Source organism: Phacochoerus africanus, chromosome 11 (genome assembly GCF_016906955.1).
Source record: "Phacochoerus africanus isolate WHEZ1 chromosome 11, ROS_Pafr_v1, whole genome shotgun sequence".
NCBI classification, from domain to species: domain Eukaryota; kingdom Metazoa; phylum Chordata; class Mammalia; order Artiodactyla; family Suidae; genus Phacochoerus; species Phacochoerus africanus.
The window spans coordinates 25531410-25556105 of NC_062554.1; the positions used below are offsets into that span (position 1 = coordinate 25531410).

The 24696-nt window shown below is 37.9% G+C and overlaps 1 protein-coding gene and 1 pseudogene across 3 annotated transcripts in view; both read left to right on the forward strand.

Annotated features, from left to right (window-relative positions):
* Positions 1 to 24696, forward strand: part of DEUP1 (deuterosome assembly protein 1) — a 108741-nt gene that overhangs the window by 34220 nt on the left and 49825 nt on the right. For 2 of the 3 annotated variants that reach the window (XM_047753553.1, XM_047753554.1), the window contains exons 4-7: positions 36 to 131; positions 7615 to 7749; positions 14779 to 15021; positions 22552 to 22697. In XM_047753553.1, the coding sequence (XP_047609509.1) occupies positions 36 to 131; positions 7615 to 7749; positions 14779 to 15021; positions 22552 to 22697 (620 nt within the window). Of the gene's footprint in view, positions 1 to 35; positions 132 to 7614; positions 7750 to 12728; positions 12843 to 14778; positions 15022 to 22551; positions 22698 to 24696 lie in introns of all 3 variants that reach the window. The other variant, XM_047753555.1, reaches the window with a different exon arrangement.
* Positions 2929 to 4994, forward strand: LOC125111274 (cytochrome c oxidase subunit 6C-like; annotated as a pseudogene).

A 24696-nucleotide genomic window follows, 5' to 3' on the forward strand; every position in this document is an offset into this window, starting at 1 on the left:
AAATTAGAAAAAAATTAAATTTTATTCTTACGCAGGTGGGGTTACTTAGACAGAAGTTGGACAGTTTGGAAAAGTGTAACTTAGCAATGACTCAGAATTATGAAGGACAACTACAAACCCTAAAAGCTCAAGTAAGGAGACTTACTACAATTTAATATCAAATGTTTTGGTATATGGTTTGATTTATAAAATTGTGTTAATTGTATTAAAATGAATTATTTTTAATACAGGCAAACATTCTTGTATTTCAATGCTAGGTCATATGTTTGACCCTGTCTTTCATTGATTAATGTGTATTGATTTTGTCTCTTTCATTAGATTGCCAGCTCTGCGTCCCTTTAACTGTTGACTCAGTGCTAGGCTAATGGCTTTCTATTTATCAAATGATTTGTTGATTAATTATGTCATGATAATTAGCTATGTGAACAACAACAACAAAATATTTTGTGGTCTCTATTCCCTTTCTTCCATGGCAATTTAAAATATAGAGATTTTCTCTCATGAAATAGATCATTCAAAGAACATAACTTCATGTTATTGCCAAAATTCTTTAGTGTTTTGTTATTGGTAGTCTGTTTCCTAAATGAGAGAGCTTTTGCATATGTGATGATAGGGATACTGATTTCTTTCTGATGTGTCCCTGTATTATACTCTCACGGTGCTGGGAAGCAAAAGGTCTTCTCTTTCTTACCACAGATGAGATGTAGGGAAGTAATCATCTGAGCATCTCAGGTCTAGTAGATGCTATATTCTTGCTTAACTTAGTGACTTTTGGGAAATATGGTTTGATTATGAAATTTTACTTTACAACCAACCTTTTTTGGAGTGCAGATATTTCACAAATGATCTTAAAGGAGCCCACAGTAATTGAAGCGCCTCCTTAAGCACCTTTTCAGGGAGGTGATCAGCCATTACTATATGAATTGAAACATTCGATGCCACTTAATGGGTACCGTCTTACAAGACTAGCTCTTAAGTCTACCTAGGCATTTAGTCTGTCATTTAAATAGCTGCTGCCAGATGGTAACTTGACTTATGAAACTTTACGTGGTTTTTCCTAGGTAAGACTAAACATTTAACACTTAAGTCAGTCAACCTTGCTTTTTCTATAAAGGTGAAGCTCTAATATAGCAACATAAATATTGAATCATTGTAGTTGTTCAGTGTAAACAAAAAGCTCATGATCTGGAATAAGTTTTAAAAAATACAGAAATCTAGATAAAAGTTAAGTACCATCTCTAAATTATATTTAACTAGTTTAGTTGCATCTTACCAAATCTTTGCATTCTGGGTGTTTTGTTTTTCATGTCTGTGGTTAAAAAGTTTGGGGCTTGTTTACCGTCACTGTGAGCATTCACTTAATATATGAACCCTTGCCATTTGATGCTTTGCAGCTCTATTTTAGTACTTGGCTACTGGCTAGTCAACAAATATTTTTATGGCCATTTCACCAAAATGTGTTCTGTGCACTAACACTGAGAGCTTAGGAAGTGCTTTTTACTCCTCCTGGACATTCACAGTGCATATTAGCATATCACAAGCTGTGAGGAGTCGGCTTTAAAAGCATTCATTTAGCCTTTTTACTCCATCATTCTTCAAATATATTTGACCATGGAAAGTATTTTTTAAACTAAAACCAACAAATATTGTAGCAGTTGCAGTGTAAACACTGTAAACAGGTGTTGCATAGAATACACTGTAGAAGAGCTACATTGTTGAGAGAACGGCTGTTTGTGCTTCCACTGCAATTTTCTGCTTTTCTTTTCTTCTCTGATTAAAAGAAAGGAAGAGAGTTGGAGAGGGAGAGCAAAAGAGGAGGAAGAGGAAAGGAGGGGAAAAGAGAGGAAAAGAAAAGTACTGTGTGTTTGACTTGCTTTGCACAGCAGCTAGGAATATGTCATTTTTCTAACCAGAAAATGATATCTTGTGGCAGACACAGTTTTGTTGTGGCTAACTTACTCTGATGCTTCCTTCTTTGAAATTCCTCATTTATTTACAGCTTCATTTTCCTAAAATATCTTGAGGATAGGTTTTATCCTATTCTTGCCTTGAATAATTCAACTCTGTCAAAACTTTCTTGTAGATGGAGTTCCCGTTGTGGCACAGTGGTTAACAAATCTGACTAGGAACCATGAGGTTGCAGGTTCGATCCCTGGCCTTGCTCAGTGGGTTGAGGGTCCGATGTTGCCGTGAGCTGTGGTGTAGGTCGCAGACACGGCTCAGATCCCACGTTGCTGTGGCTGTGATGTAGGCCGGCAGCTGCTGGTGGCTACAGCTCCGATTAGACCCCTAGCCTGGAAACCTCCATATGCCACGGGAGCGACCCTAGAAAAGACCAAAAAAAAAAAAAAAAAACTTGTAGAAATTGCTTCCTTTTTAAAAATGGGGTATTTTCCTTTCCTTCTAACAATTATTAAAACTGTAACTATAAATATATATATACTTCTGGAAAGGAAGCTTAGATGTACTTTTCCCCTAGTCCTCCCGCTAAATGCAACTAAAAACTCTGGACATTATTTATAAAACAACATTAGAAGACTCTGAGAAACTAAGAGAAGAGACTGACCAACCAGAACCTTGGGACCCAGGAAATGACATAGTAGTGAGTTCCTGGAATTTCTTTCTCCTTCTTATATCCCAGACTGGGTAACAGAGAAACCAGCCACCCAGAAAGCCGATGGGCATAAACAAACAAAAAGAGCCCCAAAGAAATCCTCCTCCCTGCACCTGAAAGACCAGAGAAAAAGACAGCCTACCAATATTAAACACTTTTTAGGTAACAACTTCTCTATTCAAGCCAAGGCCACAGAAAAAGATGGCTGCAAACCCACTTCACCAGCAGAGACCGAGTGGACAGCCTGAGTCAGCCTTCAACGTCTATAAGGAAGTAGCCCAACCCCCCCTCCCCATCCCACCTCCCTGCCTGGGATGGGGTCAGAGAAGACTGAGTGGAAAGGGAGACTTTCACCACCATCAGGTGTTAACAAGGCCTTCCCTGCCCATGGTGTCAGTGGAGACCACATGGAGAGCCTGGACTTCTCTGCTCACCTGGTGGTGATGAGGCACCCTCCTCCTCTTCTCTGAAGGTGGTGTCTGGGGAAGCCTAATGAGGGGTCGGGACATTTCACCACCTCTCAGTGGTAGCAGGGCTACTGGCCTCACTGTGGTATTTCTGAGGGCCGTGTGAGAAGCAGCAGCAAGGCGCCTGTGCCCCTCCAATTAAAGTGATGTTAGCGAAAGACTTGGGGAGCCTGAACTCCCACTCCCACTCAGCAGTAATGAGGAGCGCCTCTCCCCAGGTACCAACTGAGGCCAAGTTAAGACCTGGATTTCCACTGCCACCTGGCAGTAATGAGGCAGCATTCCATTTTCCCTGCTGGAATGCTGTCAGAAGAGGACTGCCAAAACACAATATTTAAAATCCAGAGTCATGTAACACACAATCCAAAAATGGATTCAATTAAAAATAATCTTTCATCATACCAAGGAGAAGGAAGGTCTCAACTTAAATAAGAAAAGGCAGTCAAGAAGTGCCAGTACTGAGTTGATATAGATGTTAGAATTATCTAACAAGGAGTTTAAAGCAACTCTTATAAAAGTGCTTTAGAGAGCAATTACACACATACTTGAAACAAATTAGAATGTTTTAGCAAAGAAATAAAACTATAAAAAGCAACTAATTCGAAATTTTACAACCAAAAAATACAATAACCACCCCCCCAAAAAATTAATGAATCAGCTCAAAAGCAAAATGGAGAGGAAGAGGACACAGTGAACTAAAAGCTAGTGGAACAGAAATTACCCAAACTGAACGACAGTGATGAAATAGTCTAAAAATAATGAACCTTGGGACCTGTAGTATTACAGCAAAAGATTGAAAATTTGTGTCATCAAAGTCCCAGAGAAGAGGAGAAAAAAGGGTAGGACTGAAGACGTACTCAAAGAAGTAATGGCTGAAAACTTGGCAAAAGATGTTAATCTACAGATTCAAGAAACTGAGTGATGTTCAAACATGACAAACCCAAAGAAATTTTCACCCAGATACATCATGGCCAAAGTTCTGAAAACTAAAACACAAAAAGTCTTAGAAGCTGAGAGAGACAACACTTTGCCTATACAGAAAAGCCAATTCATGTAATGGATTTCTTATTAGAAACTATGGAGGCCAGAAGGAAGTGGAATAGAATGAAATTTCATTAAATGAAAATGGCCCAAATAACACCAGTTAAAATATAGAGATTTAGGAGTTCCTGTTGCAGCTCAGTGGGTTATAAACCTGACTAGTGTCCATGAGGATGTGGGTTCAATCCCTGGCCTTGTTCACTGGGTTAAGGATTTGGCATTGTTGTGAGCTGTGGTGTAGGTCACAGACATGCCTCGGATCTTGCATTGCTCTGGCCGTGGTGTATGCTGGCAGCTGCAGCTCCAATTGGACCCCTAGCCTGGGAACTTCCCTATGCCACAGGGGCAGCCCTGGGAAGCAAAAAAGAAAAAAAAAAGTCTATATGCTCTTTTCCAGAAACTCACTTCAAATATAACTCTGTATGTAAATTGAAAGTAAAAAGATAGAAAAATAAGAAAAATTACAGGCAATATTAATTTTAAAAAAGCAGAAATGGTGCTAAGATAATTCAGAAGAGAAAGAACAGTTTTTTCAACAAATGGTGAGAGGACAACTGGATATCTACAAAAAAAGAATCAAGTTATACATCCATTTATCCATGAGTCTAGAAGGAGGTTGTTTAGCTGTCAAGTAGAAAAACTACTACGGCTGCAGTTCTTTGACAAAACCTCAGATGCGTGGCCTTCTAGCCAAGAGTCTGTGATTTCATATTGTTGGAGCATTCATTGTCTGTCTGGGAGTTGCAACTTTCTATAAGTTTGCTGTAGCTGAACCAAGAAAAAAGGCATAAACAGATTTCTGCAGAAATTATGATTCCATGAAAGATTTTGAAGAGATGAGGAAGGCTGGTGTCTTTCAGAGTACAAAGTGATTTGGGAATGTAAAGAATTTCTTTGGGTTGAGTTTCATGGAAGTTTGTCCTAAACTGTGTTCCTGAACCGTGAAACTATGAGCTTCGAATAGCTGGGCTAAGGAATAGTTTCTCTTGATAAATAAACAATTAAGATATACAGAAACATTAACTCAAAGTAAATCAAAGACCTAATATAAAAACTAAATCTATAAAAACTCTTAGAAGAAAACATATGATTATGGATTTCTATTGTGGCTAAGTGGAAACGAACCCAACTACTATCCATGAGGATGTGGGTTCAATCCCTCGTCCTGATTAGTGGGTTAAGGAACTGGCGTTGCCTTGAGCTGTGGTGTAGGTAGCATATGTACATCGGTGCTGGTGTTGCTGTGGCTGTGGTGTAAGCTGGCAGCTGTAGCTCCAATTCACCCTTTGCCTGGGAACTTCCATATGCTGCACCTGTGGCCCTAAAAAAAAATAAATAAATAAATTTTAAGACTTTGGATTAGGCAGTAGTTTCTAAGAAACATTAGATAAACTTGATTTCATCAAAATTTTAAAAACCTTTTGTACTTTAAAATGCACCAAAAGAAAGTAAAAAGACAATCTCACACAAAATGGGAGTAAATAAATATTTGCAAATCATGTATCTGACAACGGACTAGTACCCAAAATTTTAAAACTCTTTGGGAGTTCCAACTGTGGCACAGCAGGTTAAGAACTTCACTGCAGTGGCTTGGGTTGCTCTGGAGGCTCAGGTTTGTTTCCTGGCCTGATGCAGTGGGTTAAAGGATCCAACATACTGGCCATAAAAAAACAAAAGCTCTTACTATTCAACAATAAGACAAGTGACCAAATTTTAAAATGGGCATACATATGAATAGGCATTTCTCCAAAGGAGATATATAAACTAGGGAAATGTAAATCATTATCATAATGAGATACCCCTTCTAATGGCTATGATCAAATGATAGACATTAGCAGGTGTTGGTGAGGATATGGAGAAAGTGGAACCCTGTACATTGCCAGTGGAAGTGGTAAATGGTAGCAGTTATTGTGAAAAGCTGTTTGGCAGTTCCTCAATAAGATAAACTTAGAGTTTCCATATGACCTAACTATTCCACTCCTAGACATATACCCAAGAGAAATAAAAACACATATCCACAGAAAAATTTGTACACAGATGTTCATAGCAGCATTTTCCCATAATATGCAAAATGTGGAAACAATCCAAATGTCCATCAACTGATGGATAAACTGATGAATGGATAAACATAACGTTGTATATCCATGCAATGGAATATTATTCAGCCATTAAAAGGAATGAAACATTGATCCATGCTGCAATGTAGATGAGCCTTGACAGCATTATGCTAAGTGAAAGAAGCCAGACACAAAAGACCACATCTTATGTGATTCCATTAATGATCGCAATAGACAAATCTATAGAAAGAGAACATGGATTAGTTGTTGCCAGGGGCTTGGGGAAAGAGCAGCTGTGTGCCATTGCTAATATAGGTCTAGGGTTTCTATTTGAGGTGATGAAAATATTTTGAAATTAGATAGTATGATGGTTATACAACTTTATGAATATACTAAAAGCCAATGACGTATATACTCTAAAGCATGAATTTTATGGTAGATGAATTATATCTCAATTTTTTAAACTATGTGAGAAAGAAAAAGGAAGCAGGAATGACTACAATATTGTCAGATCAGGGAGACAGTTTTTCATAGCTTTATTTGTAATAGTCAAAAACCGGAAACAACCACAATGTCTCAATATGTGATTGGCCAAACTGTGGTTCCATCCATACCATGGAATACTACTACTATAAAAAGGAATGAACTGTTGATATACTCATCATATATTGTATTGACATCAATTTCCCAGGTGTGATACTGTTCAATAAGATGTAAAAATTGGAAGAAACTGGTGAAGAGGATGCAGAACCTCTCTGTTATATCTTTGCATCTTCCTGTGAATCTATATTTCAGAATAAAAAATAAAAACTTTTGTAAACAATTAGAAATTTCCTCACAGATGTTGATAGACCATGCCACTTTTAATCTATTAGAAGGCAAACTAAGAAAAAAAAAAATACAGGGTCTAAGTTATAACAAGAAGTACTGGTAAGAAAAAGATTGTCTCAAGCTTGATATTTAATTTTATTTAAACTTATATCAACATGAATAAGTAGTTTATGTTGTTTGTATCGTTTCAGTTACTCAGTTTTAAGTGAAATATAAGTTGGTTATTTTATAGATTGATTTACTGAAACTAAAATTATCAACACAAGATGGCACTAAATAAAAGTAAGAAAAAACGTGGTTTTTTAAAATTGTGAGCTTTGCTACATATGGTTAAAACAAAACTGAACAAAACGTTTTATCAAGTGAATCATTGTCTGACTGTGCAGTTAATGAAGTCCCAAATTTACATGAAAGCTGAATTGTGTTCAGCTTCAATAATTTAGTTTTAATAACTGGTTCTATCTTCACTAATTGGAACATTTAAGCTTTACTGCATTTCCTAATCATGACTTAAATTTTGAAAGAGGTACACAAGAAAAGAACTTTGGGAAATCAGGTTAGAGATAACCAATAATAAAATGTTAGCATTATCTATTATTTACAGTTTTCCAAACTAACTAATAGCTTTGAAAAACTGAGATTACACCAGATGAGACAAAATAAATTTCGACGAAAAGAAGTATCATACCTCAGAGAAGAAATACCCTTTGAAATGACCAATTTGAACCAGAAATTAGAGGTGAGCTCTATTTTCTTAGTTTCTCCCTGTGTATTAAAGATTGATTTTCGTTGCTGTTGTTGAGAGCTGTTTGTTTCTAGCATACACAATGGCATATGTACAGCTGTGGTACAAACACCATCACAAATCAGCTTCTCATTGAATCTATCTTCTTAGTGCACCTTCCCTTTAGGCACTTAGTGTATTAAAACATCACTTTGATTTACACATCTTTTATACGTATCAGCGTTTTTGGAGAGCAAAAAAAAAAAAAGTTCAAAGAAACTGCAGATGTTGAGTGAAATTGAAGGACATCCCTGGGGGTCACTTAAAGTGAATATCTAATAAGTCTTTTAATGGCTGTTTAACAATTAGGTACTTAAATCCCGATGAAGCCTCATAATGGTTTTCAGGGTTTTTTATTTAAAGCTTGAAGTTTCAGGGTTTTTTATTTAAAGAGGTAGTGCCACTCCAATATAGCCACCCCATGTCACCCAGAACTTCTAAAATGTCAGTCCCTAATAAGGTTACTTTGGGAGTACATTTGTGGCTCAGTGGGTGAAGGACCCAGCTTTGTCTCTTTGAAGATGCAGGTGCAATCACGCAGTGAGTTAAGGATTTGGCATTGCCGTAAGCTGTGGCGTAGGCTTATTCAATGCAGTCTCTGGCCCAGAAACTTCCATATGCCACAGGTGTGGCCATAAAAAAGAAAAAAAAAAAACTATGTCATAGATAAACTTATTTTAATTCCCTTAACTTTCCAACTTTGGAAAAAATAAACCAGTTATTTTTCTTCCCTATGCCCTTGAGCCTTCCTGCTGCTGGTCACATAACACCAAGTAGATCCTACTATGAATTTCTATTTTCTGACCTTAGTTAAATTCCCAGTGCTGCTCAGTTATTGTTTGTTTTTTAATTGAACTCAAGTTGACCCCTGTATGTTATCCCACTGAATTTCTTTTCATTGTTCTCAAGCCCTCAACTCTGGCTTCTCCCTATAGCCAACCAGTAATTTGAGTTCATTCTACTTTGTTAATAGGTAATGGTTCTGTGCTTCCAGTCACCTCTTAGGAATCTTTGATCTGTTCCTTTCTCTTACTCCTCATATTCCAGCCCAGATTTGCCCCTTTCCTTTGTCTAATGTCTCTTATCTCTGTTTCCTCCTACCTAATTGTCAGTGCCCTGTTTTCATACTTCTTCATCTTTATCATCTGACTCCATAATTAACAATCTTTCTCAAACTTTTCCACCAAAATATCTTAAGAGGAAAAAAATGTATTTATAGAGTATCACAGCCCTAAAACCAGCCTATTGCAAGAACATTGCTGGAAGTCTTTGAGTTTAGTTGTTAAATTCCTGCAAATTTTATGTTGTACTAAAAAAAAGAATGTACATTTTTAAACTATCATTTTTTATTGAAGAACAGTTAATTTGAATGTGCACTTTTTAATACAAAATTACTACCACTAAGGTTAATCCTCTAGAAAAATGCATTGTGTATCACTCTCTTACTCTTGCAATGGTATAACTAGACTGGCTTCTAACATAGCCTGGTCTCAAAGAAGATGCCCAAAGATGTGTGATGGAATTATACATATGCTTTCTCTGAAATTGCAGTTAGGTCACTAATTCTCCATTTGATTGACCTCTCACGGGTTTTAGTGGGAGAGCTACATTCATGTAAATTGTTCAGACAAGAAACAAGAAAAAGCAAAAGGCTTACATTAATGTTAAGTACTTTGTGTGCACACATTTTACATTTAGGGAGCGAAATATTTACAGTAAATGTATCATGAAGTTACAATGGAAATTAGTAACAAAATATGTCTTGATATGCTTGTACTTGCACAAAAATTAAGCATGCTATATATATGCAGTTTAAACTGCGTTATTATGGAAACACTTGATGTACCTGTTTTTACTTGGAGGCATCTGGAAAATTAATGTGTAAGCGATAGACTGTTCCAGTTTTAGTTTACATTTGAGCGTGTCTGTCCTTTGGGACAAACATCTATACTCTGGTATAGTTGTCGAGCAATGGGAAGTAGCATGCTGTAGTGGAAGAACATGAAAGTTTATCACTTAATATAGGGCCTGACTGACTCACTTATTTGCCCTCTGACCTTTGGGCAAACTGCTAACCTCACAGTGATTCCATTTTTCACTAATAAATTGGGGCTAAAATATCTCATTATGGCATTGTGGTTATGAAAGAAAAAATGTATGTATGTGTTATGTGTGTTTAGATACACACTGAAGCATTTAGGGGGTGAAAATACATGAAGTCTTGATGTTGCTTTGAAATACTCCAACAAGAAAGTGTGGAGACATAGAGGAAATAAAGAGGGACTGAGTGAACAGTAGTTAAACTGGGCGAAGGATAAATGGGAGTTTGTAGTATTCTCACCTTTTATGTAAGTATGAAAATTTTCATAATGAAAAGTTAAAACCACCTTACAAGTAGAGGTTTGTAGAATCCCTGACATACAGTAATTACTAAAGAAATATTCATTCTACCTCTCAAGACTTAGTAGAGGGATTTACATATATGTAAAACAGTGTAGCTTCCACTAGAAATTCTGATTTTAATGACTCTGACCCACTCTCAGCGTTACCCTAAAGACCCAGAAAAGGTTTCATCCGTGAAAAACTTATTCTGGTGGTTTAGACAAGTCTACAGGCCCTCTGGAACCTGGGATGACACCTCCAGTCTCTACAAATATCCTTACAAAGCTCATCAATCTCTGCATGACCCCATAATTCCTGGATATGTTGTGCTTGCTTGCTAATCTTGAAACCAATGCATCTGTAAGACCAGAGAAGCCGGGATTTTTATAAACACCAGCTGATAGTCTGTGATATGCATTTTTAGCCTTGTTTGGCCTTATTCTTGGCCTCATTTCTGCCTGTTGTAGATTTGTAAGGAATTGAGGCTTAATGTTCTTGCCTCCTCCTAAAGCATGCTGGGAAATTTTTATTTTCAAGATTGAGGCTGTTGGGTGGGTGATGCTAACTATTAGTATTATAGAACTGTGCAAGTCAGCCCTGTCCACATTTTGACTTCTGGCTCCAAAGACTCTAAGTTAAAAGTAAATAGCAATTTTTAAAATATACCTTGTATTGATTTGAAATGGTACCTATTTTTTTATTAGAGCTTAGTTTTGGGAGTTCCCATCGTGGTGCAGTGGTTAACGAATCCGAATAGGGGCCATGAGGTTGTGGGTTCGGTCCCTGCCCTTGCTTAGTGGGTCAAGGATCTGGTGTTGCCGTGAGCTGTGGTGTAGGTTGCAGATGCAGCTCAGATCCTGTGTTGCTGTGGCTCTGCGTAGACTGGCAGCTACAGCTCCGATTAGACCCCTAGCCTGGGAACCTCCATGTGCCGTGGGAGTGGACCAAGAAAAGGCAAAGAGTCAAAAAAAAAAAAAAACTTGGTTTTGTAAATTTGTTACTATTACTGCAGACCTTGTTTTCATGTACCTAATTTTAAATTCTCAAACGTCAGAATCAAAGTCCATAACTTTAAATGAACTGTCTCCATTTATCTTTTAATGACTATGGTCTATTTATCAAAGTATTATCATATATTTAAAAGAGGGTATATTTCTCCAGCTTTATTACCCCCCTCAACCTCAGGTCACCCTTAATTACTATAAAAGCCTCCTAATTTAGCTTTCCTTCACTGATTATTTGGGGGCTCATGGATTTATAAAATGAAAATTTCCCCAAGTATTCTTTAAAGTCATTTCTCTATAGAAAATATGAAATGCCATATTCTCATTTTAAGCAAGATATAGCTTTCATTCTCTAAATTAGTACATTTATTTTCTAGGTAATCCAGTCATTTTAACATCTTTAAAACACCACCAGTCACTCTGGCCAAATGAACAGTTAATCCAATTTGACATATTATTGGAGATGGCTGAGATATGGCCTCCTAAACATGGCTTTATGTGGCACTATTATTGTACTTATAAAATGTAAAATGATTTGTTTACATGTGCATTTACCTACTATATTATATATTCCTTGATTTTTTCCCTTTCAAAAAATTTTTTCATCTAATCATGAAATATTTCCAAGTTTTGTTCTCTCCACAGTACCTGCTAGGCACTAGGTACTTAATACTACTGAACTAATGATTAGAAACGTCAGTACACTCAGGCCATGTATCTATATTCAGTAATAGATTGTAATGGACTTAGTAGCTATAGAATTTGTTTCCAACCACCTTGTTTTCTTTGCAAAATTTAGTGAAAAATGTTTGCATTTTAGGAAATATTAATACCACGCTTTTGTTTGTACATTCATGGACTGTAAGTGGTGCCTGGCATTCTGTCAGGCACAGTGAGCAATATAAAAGTAATGAAATATGTAGTCCTTACCCTTCAATTGCTTCCAGTCTGGACAGAAAGATAAGATATAATGACCAGCCCTAGGCAAAAATCAAGAAGCCTGCTGTATCAAGCAGTTCTACCACTTCCTCCCCAGCTTAGCCCAGTAGGTGCTGCTTAAAGGAGCCCTGAGGTGGTTGTTCTGTTGATGGGTTGATCTGGCTTCACCTGGGACAGTAGCTTTGAAAGCCACAGGGGACAAAGTCACTAAATTAGTCCAAGCCCCACCCCCTCAAAAGCAAGGGAGCAGGTTTGGTGACTGAGTGTAGAGAATAAAAGATGGGGAAAACTTTGGATGTCAGCTGAGGAAATAGGAAGTATTGATTGATGCAATTCCCTTCTTAGTAAACAGCGTTTGTTAAAAATTTTTGCATCTTTAACAAGTGCTTATTTTTTAAAAATATGAATTAAATCCCATACTTTCCTAGCAAAAATTAGGAGATAAATTAGTAAATCCAGAGTGAGTGATTTGATACTTTTTGTTCTCCTAATGGGGAAAGGTGGATTTTTTTTTTCTTCAGAAGAAAGATGTACAAATGAAAGAAGCCTCGTTCACTGTACTTTGGAATGAATAATTTTTTCAATTTATCTTTCCACTTTTTTTAAAAGGAATTTAGAGCAAAGTCAAGAGAATGGGACAAGCAGGAGATACTATATCAGACTCATCTGGTTTCTTTAGATGCTCAACAAAAATTGTTATCTGAGAAGTGTAATCAATTTCAGGTACATTATCTAATACTATCCTCTAAATTAGAATAAATTAGAGGTTAAATACTATTATTCCTTTTCACCATTCTGCAGATAGAAATGCCAACTAAGGGAAAATAATGAGTAGTTCCAACACTGGGTAGAGTTACAAGGGTGTGAAATGTCTGTAATGGTGACTTTAGTCTATATGTCTCAGAAGATGGTTTTATTAAAAAGGTCCATTGTTGGAATACCACTCAGCCATAAAAAGAATTAAATAATGCCATTCACAGCAACATGTGATGCAACTAGTGATTATCATACTAAGTAAAGGAAGTCAGACGGAGAAAGACAAATACTACATATTACTTACATGAGGAATCTAAAATGTGACACAGATGAACTATCCATGAAACAGAACCAGACTCAAGGACATAGAGAACAGACTTGTGGTTGCCAAGTGAGGGGTTGGGGGAGGAATGGAGTAGGATATTGAGGTAGCAGATATAAGCTATTATAAATGGAGGGGATAAACAGGTCCTACTGTACAGCTCAGAACTGTGTTCAGTGTACTATGATAAACCATAATGGAAAAGAATGTTTAAAAAGAAATCACTTTGCTATACAGCAGAAATTAACACAACATTGTAATCAATGATACTTCAATTAAAAAGTGTTCATTGTGGAGTTCCCATCATGGCTCAGTGGTTAACAAACCTGAGTAGTATCCGTGAGGACACGGGTTTGATCCCTGACCTTACTCAGTGGGTGAAGGATCTATTGTGGCTGTGGCTGTGGTGTAGGCTGGCAGCTATAGCTCTGACTCGACCCCACACCTAGGAACCTCCATGTACTGCAGGTCAGCCCTAAAAAGACCAAAAAAAAAATGCCCATTGTTATTATGTCATTAAATAACATGTTTTTGCATGCCTATGATCAAGTCTCTTAGAAAGTCTTAAGTTTGCTTGGTCCCTGCCCCCTAGAAGCTTAGTCTAGACACATAACACATGTACAGGTTTACAGATAATTAATGACAAGTGAAAGGAAAGGATCCAAATCCTTTTAGAGGTGGAAGGAGTAAGAAAATTTTGGATTTAGGAAACATCCTCCAGCAGGGGTGGGACTAGGCCAGGATCTTAAAGGAAGGATATGTTCTAAGAGAGAATATATTCCAGGTGGTGGAAATAACGTTAGCAAAGCTGCTGAGGCAAGAGAGCAAGTGCAAATTCGGGCAATAGAAAGTGGGCCAATCAGATTTTTAATAAATATTGGCAGATGACTTCCTAAAAGAAGTTAGTAATTTACAGTTTCTCAACAGCCAGCAAAACTACCCAGACTCTCACCAGAAGATCAGTCCTTTGATTTTTAGCAACCTGATAGACTAATAGTAATGTTGGCTTGATTCGCTTTGTGTTTCTCTGACTGCTTGTGATGTTGAGCATTTCTTCATGTGTTTCTAGACTTTTTCATTTTCTCTTCTGTGAATTGCCTGCACATAAATATTGTCCACTTTTCTCTTGCGTTGTCTTTTTCTTAGAAGTTTTTGTGTACCAGAAGTTACCCTTGTTACAGGTGTTGACAACTTTTTCCTACAGTCCATCATGTGTTTTCTTATTTGTTTGTTTGTTTGTTTGTTTTTTGGCCATAGAGACATTTTCAACTATTGTGTAATCGAATCCATACTTTCCCCCTTTTTTTAATATCCTCTCTATTTTCTTTTTTGCTAAATAAGAATTCCCTACCCAAAGTCCTCTACCCTACTCTACATATTTTCTCTGAGTTTATGCAAATATATATTCTCTTTATGCCCTCTGAAATTGAAGTTTTAGAATAAACACAAGACTGAATTATGAATAAGAGTTTAATTATCTAATAAATGTTTTTTCCTAATTCTTCTCTATCATTCTTGAACTTTATGTAAGCTTAAGTGTTGTATTCCCCACTCAACTGACACAATTTTCATATTTCTCAGAAACAGGCACAAAGTTACCAAACTCAACTAAATGGTAAAAAACAGGGCATAGAAGACAGCAGCTCTGAAATTCCTCAGTTGCTATGTGAACCAGATCACAGTTGTGAAACCACTGAAAGAGATGAGTTCATTATTGAAAAATTAAAATCAGCTGTGAGTGAAATAGCATTAAGCAGGAATAAGCTACAAGATGAAAATCAGAAGCTCTTACAAGAACTGAAAATGTACCAAAGACAGTGCCAGGTAAAAGATTTATTTTTAATTGATAACTGCCCATGAGTTGTATAAATGATGATCCAACAGGTATATGGAATAGAAAGCTACTTTTTTATTACATGTATAAAATTTTTTTTTTTTTTGGTCTTTTCTAGGGCTGCACCTGAGGCATAGGGAGGTTCCCAGGCTAGGGGTGTAATTGAAGCTGTTAGCGGCCGGCCTGTGCCAGAGCCACAGCAACGCCAGATCCGAGCCACGTCTGCAACCTACACCACAACTCGCAGTGAAGCCAGATCCTTAACCCACTGAGCAAGGCCAGGGATCAAACCTGCAACCTCATGGTTCCTGGTAGGATTCGTTAACCCCTGAGCCACGATGGGTACTCCTACATGTATAAATTCAGCTTATCTTTTCTCTTACCAAGTAGCTCTCATTTGATGAGTAAACTTAGTAATCCTGTGGATACTTTACTCCAACAGGTGCACTTGTGTTCTGCAGTGGTGTAATAGTATCTTGCCAGTGCAGTGTAACAGTGGTCGCTCACAGACCTCTAGTCCTAAAAAGCCTAGCCCTTTAGCCACACAGCACCCTGTGTCCCCATCATTCATTCTCTTTGACCCTGTGCCTCTTGGACTCAGGAATCCTAGGATGAAGATCCAGGAAATCATTTAAGGTTCGACAATCTGATAACCTCAGTGGGGACCAGGGGAGGCATTCCCTGTGATATATCAGCTTTAACCTTTTCATAATCAGTTACCAAATGGTAGGTTGGAGTTTTGGGTTTTTTCAGTAACTCCACACTGGCAGATGTGATCAATGGTTTTTCCAAGGATTAATTTTTTTCTTAACTCAAAAATCTTTTTTTGTCTCTCTCTTTGGGAGCCACTAAGGATTGACAGCATTCATCAAAATTGACTAAATGCATATTTCTTATTCGTGGCTGTTGCTGTTACTTCACACCCCCTATGGTTCTGTCTCCCACTCTAGGTCTTATCTCCCACCTGCAGCCTTCAGCCTCTTTCTCCCAGTTCCTCTGTGTCAATTGGCCCATTTCTTAGTCCCACTCTCTTCCCTCTCATGCTGGGGTCACCTTTCCAGGCCTCTGTCTGAGCAGCTCCCACTTCCCTAAGGTATTCTCCCTCAGGGTGTTTCTCACAGAAGCTCCCAGGGTCACTTCTTAGTGTTGGGCTGGCTTTCCCTTCCCTCATCCTGCCACATCCTATGTGGGATTCCATATGGGATTAATCCTTTCACTTCTTTCTCTGCCAGCATCTGTCTTCTGTGCTCCCCTCTCCCCAAGTTGACAAGGGGACAGAACACAGGCTCCCAGCTTCTCCTGTTGCCAAACAGCTCCCATCCCATACTTAGCTTTGGTTGAGGAAGGGGTGTTATTCTAATACAAATTAGAAAGCAGATGTAAACAAACCACTCTAAATGCCAAATAATATTGAGAAAGACATACATTGTCTAGAAAACAGAAAGGTATTTTCTCTGGCTTCACTGGAAAGTAGATGAGATTAGCCCTTACTCTTTCTGCTCTGGAGCTTGTCCAGGTAGTTTCACGTGTTGCGCGTGCCTCGGCCCACCAGTCCCAGTGGAGCTGGTTTGCATCAGGACCACTGATTCTAACAGGCTCCTCGCCCTCTCAGGGCTGCTTCTATTTCATCTCCCTGGGCAGGGGCCACTGGCCATGCCTCTGGCCCTGATTTAAAGAAAAACAACATGAAACATGAAGACAGCTTAAATTTACATTTTGCAGTTGTCTCGTACTGCCGGAGCCTCCACCAGGCTCACAATCAATAAATAGGGAGATAGTTTTTCTGGATACTTCCCGAATATTTTCCCCTGGGTTTCTGGTTATTCCGCACAGACTGAGGAGTTCTCTTTGTCCCTTTGTTTCTGATCCCTAGGTGTCTATTTTCTTCCCAGACCTATTCTGTTCTCTTTAGTTTGCCTGAAACATATTTCATCACTAAGTCTAATTTCTGAAGCCTGGTTCTACCCTCCACTGAGGTCCCGATCCTCCCCTAAAGCCAATTCCTCTTAATGTTCCCCAGAGGAGTTCAGTTTGGACGTGACAGCCCAAGGACATCCTCCCTCTTAGACTGAGGTTCAGCTTTTGGCCCTTGGCTTGCTTGTGGAGTAGGAGTCACTGCTCTTGCCCCATAGTCTGGAAAGAGCCCTGTTCCCCTTTCGTGGCAGCACGACTGACTTTGTAACACACTCCTTGACCACCCGCACCTTTCTCCTTTTCAGAACTGTGCCTTTTATACTTTTCCAGGAAAAGTTGTAAGAATTCTTGTTAAAAGAATCTTGCAAATAGGGACAGAATGGACACTGAGAACCACTGACAACTTGAACATTCCCAGTTCAGATTGCAATGCCTACCCTTCTCTCCAAGTAAACAGCACAGACCAGAGTTCTCCAGCGTTAATGATAAAGTTTAGTGTGACTGCTATTTACTTATTCATTTTCCACCAATTTCTATGAGAAAGTGTACAAAAGTTATTTTCACAAATTTTTGTTAATTTAAAAAAATAATTATCCTTGGACCTAGAAACATTAGCAAACTTAAGAATCTCATTTTATACTTTACAGAGGAATCCCATGTGTTAAAAAACAAAATTAGTCTAAAGTATGATTCACACACACATACAAATACGTTATTGTTGTAACAAAGAGATTTTTGAGAAGTAATTTGCTTCAAAAATGTCAAGGTGTCTTGGAATTCCCATCGTGGCGCAGTGGTTAACGAAACCGACTAGGAACCATGAGGTGGTGGGTTCGGTCCCTGGTCTTGCTCAGTGGGTTAACAATCCGGCGTTGCCGTGAGCTGTGGTGTAGGTTGCAGACGCAGCCCGGATCCCGTGTTGCTGTGGCTCTGGCGTAGGCCGGTGACTACAGCTCCGATTCAACCCCTAGCCTGGAAACTTCCATATGCCGCGGGAGGGGCCCAACGAAATAGCAAAAAGACAAAAAAAAAAAAAGTCAAGGTGTCTAAAAGATAAGATTTCCCCTTTAAGGAAAACTAATTAATTTTGATCCATCTAGAGAAAAATGCTGAAAATAATGCTTTTGGCCTTTTCCCCTGTTTTATTTCCAGATTTTACTTATGTTCCATTCTTTTTCTTTAGAATAAGTACTAAATGAGAAGATACCAATTACTCACTACTTGATAGCTGATTTGAAGTTTAGCATCACAACTTCCCTCAAACCATTAAGCAAATTTCTCACTAAACAGATGGGCCTTAAACTTGTTTTACAAAATTTATATTTTACCAAATGGGATTAATTAGAGGTGAATAATCACTATAACCAGTACATGTATTTAGAAAGAAATTTCTCTTCTCTTTTTGTAAAACTGTCATATGCTAGCGTTCCACATCTTGTACATGAATTTAAAAAGACAACCATTTCAATTTGAATTACTGTCACTTATTCTATATAAAATTCTCTTTGGTTTACAGTACATTTTAATGCCAGCTGCATCTGAATTTTCACATGAATCACATCTTCTCACTTGTCTTTATTCAACCTTGAAATGTGTCTATATACATATTAATTTCATTGCATACATTTATTTAGTGTGCTGTGTTACACTCACATTTTGAAAGTGTGCGGTATTTCCATTGGTGGTTAATGACGGGAATAAATTGTTCTGCACTTTTTCTAGTATCTGTGCCCCCCAAATTGAACTTTTTTTGTTTGCTCGCTAATGTGCCATTAAGATATTAGAGGCAACACTGTCCAATATAATGAAATATAATGCAAGCCACAAATATAATTTACATTTTTCTAGCAGCTACATTAAAAGAAGTAATAAGAAATGATGAAATACATAATAGTAATACATTTTATTCAGTACACTATATATCCAGAGTGTTATGCTAACGTGTAATCGGTGTAAGAAATTATTTAATGAGCTGTTGTACATTTTTCATACTAAGTCTTCAAAATCTGGTGTGTATATTACACTTACAACATGTCCCAATTTGGATGCTAAGTATTCACTGGAAATACCTGATCTATACTTAGATTTCATGAAATTTACAGTCTTAAAAATAGATTTACATACCCAACTTGTTCCACACAAACTTGAGTGTTCTAATAACTGAATCATGTACCAAAGAAACATTTTCCTAAATTTCACATCTATACGGACAAATAATTGATTTGACTTTTATGCAAAAAGCATGCCAACTTCGAAACTGCATCTAAGTTAAATAAATTCACTAATTCTTGTGTCAATTCAGTATTATTAACATTGAATTCAAAGGGATATTGCATAAGTCAGAAGACAGCTCAATTTACCAGTATCAACAAAGCTTTTTTTCTTATACTTTCAGTCAGTTTACATAATAGTATCAATTATAATTAAAATCTTTTGCATATTCCTTCCTGTTATAAAAATGTCAAATCATTATTATTGATTTATATTGTGAAAAGTTTCAATTTTAGCATAAATTTTCCTACCTTTGTAACTAAAGCACAGCTGCTTCTTCTCTTAATGATATCTCCAGATGTCACTCTTCTAGGTATGACTTTCTAATAACAGTGTGCAAATAGACTCCATTATTATCACACGGTACAGAATTTCAGTTAACTCTAGCCCATGGTGACTGCATTTCATTTGTCTGGAGTTAGAGCCCTTTTGTGTCCCCCCCCGGCCCCCAAGTGAAGGCAGGCCCACCCTTCTACATGCAGCTTCATGTTAGATTGCTCCCTGGTGGCAAATTTGCAAAGCAAGGAGCCCAGAGAGTGCCTTCTTCAATTGGGCAAAGTAATGCATGAGGTTCACCTCAAGTTAATTTATCTTTCTACTGGCGAATCTGTTGTTTCACATTTCTTTGGTTTATTTTGAAATTTTAACCTCATCTGAAAAATCCCCACTGTTTGAAACGGACTTTATCCGAACAAGTCCATTAAATCACCTATGTGAATATATTGTCATACTTATTTCCAAGTCAGTCTGAGATTTGGGGAGCCAAAGTATTGCAGCTACTGCATTCTTTACTGAACCCAGGTATGTGGGTCTCCTGGAAAATAATATACTGTTAAGGCTTCGGTAAGAACATTTTATCTGGGAACCCATATGTCCTATACTGTGTACACAACTGTAATTCTAAACTGTGAATTTTGGATACAAATTAAGAAAACACATGTCCATATAAAAGCTTATATATAAATTTCATAACAGCATTATTCATAACAGCCACCAAAAGGAACTACTCAAATGTCCATGAACTGATGAATAAACAAAATGTGTATCTGTACAATTAAATACTATTCATCAATTGAAAAGAATGAAGTACTGCTACGTGCTACAACCTAGATGAACCTTGAAAGTGTTATGCCAAGAAACCAGTTACAAAAGGTCATATACTGTATGATACCATCTGTATGAATTGTCCAGAATAGGTCATTCCATAGAGATGGAGCAGACATTAGTGGTTGCCAGGGGCTGGGGCAAGGAGAGAAAATGAGGATTGACTGCTAAGGGGTATTGGGTTTATTTGGGGAGTGATGAAAATGTTTTGGACTTAGATACTGGTAATGCTTGCACAACTTTGTGAATATACTAAAACCCACTGAATTGTATGCTTTAAATGGTGACTTTTATGATATATAAATTATATTTGAATATAGCTGTTATGTAAAAAGAATTATTGGACAAATTATTTTTTTAAATATCTGTAGTTTTTTTGTTTGTTTTTGGTTTTTTGTTTTTTTTTTTGTCTTTTTGCCATTTTCTTGGGCCGCTCCCGTGGCATATGGAAGTTCCCAGGCTAGGGGTCAAATCAGAGCTGTAGTTGCCGGCCTGAGCCAGAGCCACAGCAACTCTAGATCCAAGTCGTGTTTGCAACCTACACCACAGTTCGCGGCAACACCAGATCCTTAACCCACTGAGCAAGACCAGGGATCGAACCTACAACCTCCTGGTTCCTAGTCGGATTTGTTAGCCACTGAGCCACGATGGAAACTCCAAAAATATATGTAGTATTTTCACAGCCTTTAGTAGCAGTAGAACCTCCTGCCCTCAGAACATCCCACCCTATCTTTACCAGTAAGCTACAGATCTGCTTTACTTATTTTGCATGAAATAAATTATTTTTGAATGTTCCAATTGGACTAGTAGACAAAAGATCTGCATTTTTCCATCCCCAAATCTGCTGCTTATGAACTATGTAACTTTCACCAACTCTGGCCCTCAATTGCCTCATGTATAAAAGTGGCAATGGGAGTTTTCATTGTAGCTCAGCAGGTTAAGAACCCAACATAGTGTCTGTGAGAATGTGGGTTCAATCCTTGGCCTTGCTCAGTGGGTTAAGGGTCCAGCGTTGTCGCAAGCTGTGCAGAAGGTCACAGGTGCAGCTTGGATCCAATGCTGCTATGGCTGTGATTCAGGCCTGCAGATGCAGCTCTGATTCAACCCCTAGCCTGGGAGTGTCCATATGCCACAGGTGGGGCTATAAAAAAGAAAAAAAAAATGGTGATGGATTTGATGACCTGGGTTAGGCACACTTAATATTAGTTTTTCTGTATAATCCAGTGGAGTTGGTCTAATGATATGGAAAGACTGTGCCATTCCTCTCTCCCAGAAAGCAGTCAAATACTGCTGGAAAAAATCACTCAGCAGGTCATGGTCACAAACCTCGAATGAGTATCAGCACTGCCAGGAATCCTTCTGTGTTGCTCTTGTCAGCTCATGCTCCCATTCCCATTGCAGGCCATCCATCTCAATCCTCCTCTTTAAAAACTCCCTCCCCAATTCCCACCTCTACCTTTCCTTGAACTGGCATTGCCTTTTTACTTTACAAGGAAAAAAAAAAGCCCCTCTCGCATCTCTCCATTTCCAAATGCACATGTGTTTCTGCTTTCCATCTTCCTTCTTCCCGGACTCTTTGGCTTTGGGCACTTCTCCTTGTGCTTCGGGACTGATCTCACCCCCTTCTCAGGTACCAGACACCATTAGTATTACCCCTTCTCTTTCCCAACTGGATCCTTCCCAACAGCTTCTAAACTTGCTCAAGTCCCTTCTATTTACCAAATAAAACACTGGACTCATGGGATGGCTGGTGTTTCTAGTTACCCACTAAAGTAGGGCTACTGTTGGCCAAAAGTGGAACCATAGACCATGGTTTATAATTCACTGTGTTGGCCAGCTTGGAAATTAGGTTTTTCTTGGTTATTATCTTATTTAAATTAGGAATTATTTGCATTAATCCAAATTCTTTGTGTTGATATTTTATTCTTTTATGTTTCCCTCTTTCATACAGTATGGCCATATTTGTAGGGTTCTTTGTCTTTAGCACTAGACCGTCAATTCAAGAGGACAGATTCTGGCTGCATCCTTGGTGAGGAGCACAGCGTAAGAGCTCAGTAGATATTTGTTTAGTAAATGAAGGAAGGAATGAAATTCTGTAAGACAGAGCCAGTGAAGGACTAAATATCAGTTCATTTGAAATTAGGCTGGTTCATAGATATTAAATATTTTAATGTGTTATACATCATGATATTCAAATGTGAGCATTGAAAATTTTTGCTATTTTTATTTAGGCCATGGAAGCAGGACTCTCAGAGGTGAAAAGTGAGTTACAGTCACGTGATGATCTCTTGAGAATTATAGAAATGGAACGATTGCAGTTGCACAGAGAATTAACAAAAATAGGAGAGTGCCGAAGTGCTCAAGAAAATAAAAAAAGGTATATTTTTATATTCAGCAGCCTGGGAAAAACTATTCAAAGTATGTTTGAATATTTTTAAGAGTTTTATATTTGAAAGTAGAATTATAAGCCTGCTTTGTATTAGCATCTTAATTATTAGACAGTATTAGATATTTTTTAAAATTAGTGATAATTCTGTCTTCAAAATCACTATCTTTACTCCCCTAGAAAATTATGTCATGTTCTGATTAGGGATATTTATGTGTCACACTGAGGTCAGAGATTTTCTTTGAACTTTTATTCTTCAGAATGTTGTAAAAAAACAATAGACTAGAGCTGGTATTTAATTATAAATGTTGATCAATAAGATTTATTTCATATTTTTCAGATGTTTTTATTTCGATGATCTTAAACCTGTTATTAACTTTTCACTGGTAAATGTTGTATTTATTTTGACTCCCACACTCACCACCTTCTCAGTTCCATTAAGGGTTTTGTTAGAACTAGATTTTTATTTTTCCTCTTTTAAAATCAGGCAGATACTGTGTACTCCATAACCACTAAGGAAATGGGACTGTGGAGGACTATTCGATGTTTATGTTTGTGAACAGACAGTTTGACGGTTCTAACCATTCACTGGTCTAATTCTTGATAGAATTTGAACCCTTCTCACATCTGAAGGTTAATGCCAAACCAATAATAGTATTATAGAAACTGAGTAGCCAAATGGTGAAGAATATTTTATTGAAAGATTTTATTAAATTGTTTTAAAGACAACAATTATTTCTTCAAAGTTATAAAAAAAACCAAAAAAACAAAAAAACAAAAAAAAACAGAGTTCCCGTCGTGGCGCAGTGGTTGACGAATCCGACTAGGAACCATGAGGTGGCGGGTTCGGTCCCTGCCCTTGCTCAGTGGGTTAACGATCCGGCGTTGCTGTGAGCTGTGGTGTAGGTTGCAGACGCAGCTCGGATCCCGCGTTGCTGTGGCTCTGGCGTAGGCTGGTGGCTGCAGCTCCGATTCGACCCCTAGCCTGGGAACCTCCATATGCCGCGGGAGCGGCCCAAGAAATAGCAACAACAACAACAAAAAGACAAAAAAAAAAGTTATGGAACCTGGTAGCATTTCTTTGAGGTCTACACTTAATAACAAAATGGCAAAATAAGATCCCTAAAAGTGACCAATTTTACCCCTAACCAAGGATGGTGGAATGCTATTGTCTAGTCAGCATTATTGAGTGCTCAGATATGTAAGCTTATGTCATCACTGCTGATTATTGATAAATCCATAGGAGATATATTATGTGCAAGGCTGTTCCAGTGTGACAAGTTGGCGAGAAATGTCTTTGCACAAAGATTGTGTATGCCTAGGGAGTTCCTGTTGTGGTGCAGCAGAAACGAATCTGCCTAGTTTCCATGAGGATGCTGGTTCAACCCCTGGCCTCACTCAGTGGGTTAAGGATCTAGCATTGCCGTGAGTTGTGGTGTAGATCTCCGATTTGACCTGGGAGCTTCCATTTGCCACAGGTGTGGCCCTAAAAAAGAAAAAAAAAAAAAGATTGTATATGCCTAAAAACATAAGAAATTTCCCAGAAGAGCAAACCATTCAACCCATGTCTAGCTCTGATTGGTGAAGAGCATGTAGGTACTTTCTCTGCAGCTCTCTCACAAGGCCAGTGTTGAATTCCATATATTGCCAGCTTCCCTTCAGTACATGATTTAACGTAAAATCTTGTGGCTATTCACATCATTGGCCAATACAACTCTTCTGTTATGCCTGCTTGCCATGTTCTACTTAAGTTGCTATATATTTTGGTCTCCAAACTACATCTTTCTCATTTGGGGGATATTCTTCAGTTCTTGTATCCTGAGATTTGGTGAAAAGATAGATGCTTAACTTTTCACAATTTCCACTGGATTTTAGACTTTGGTCATGGTCTTTTCAGCCTGCATCTTTCCCATTGAAAGATTCTAACCCTTTGAGTGTTTTCTCATATGAACGTGATTCTATCTCCTCTTTATTGCTGTTTTTTTGTTTT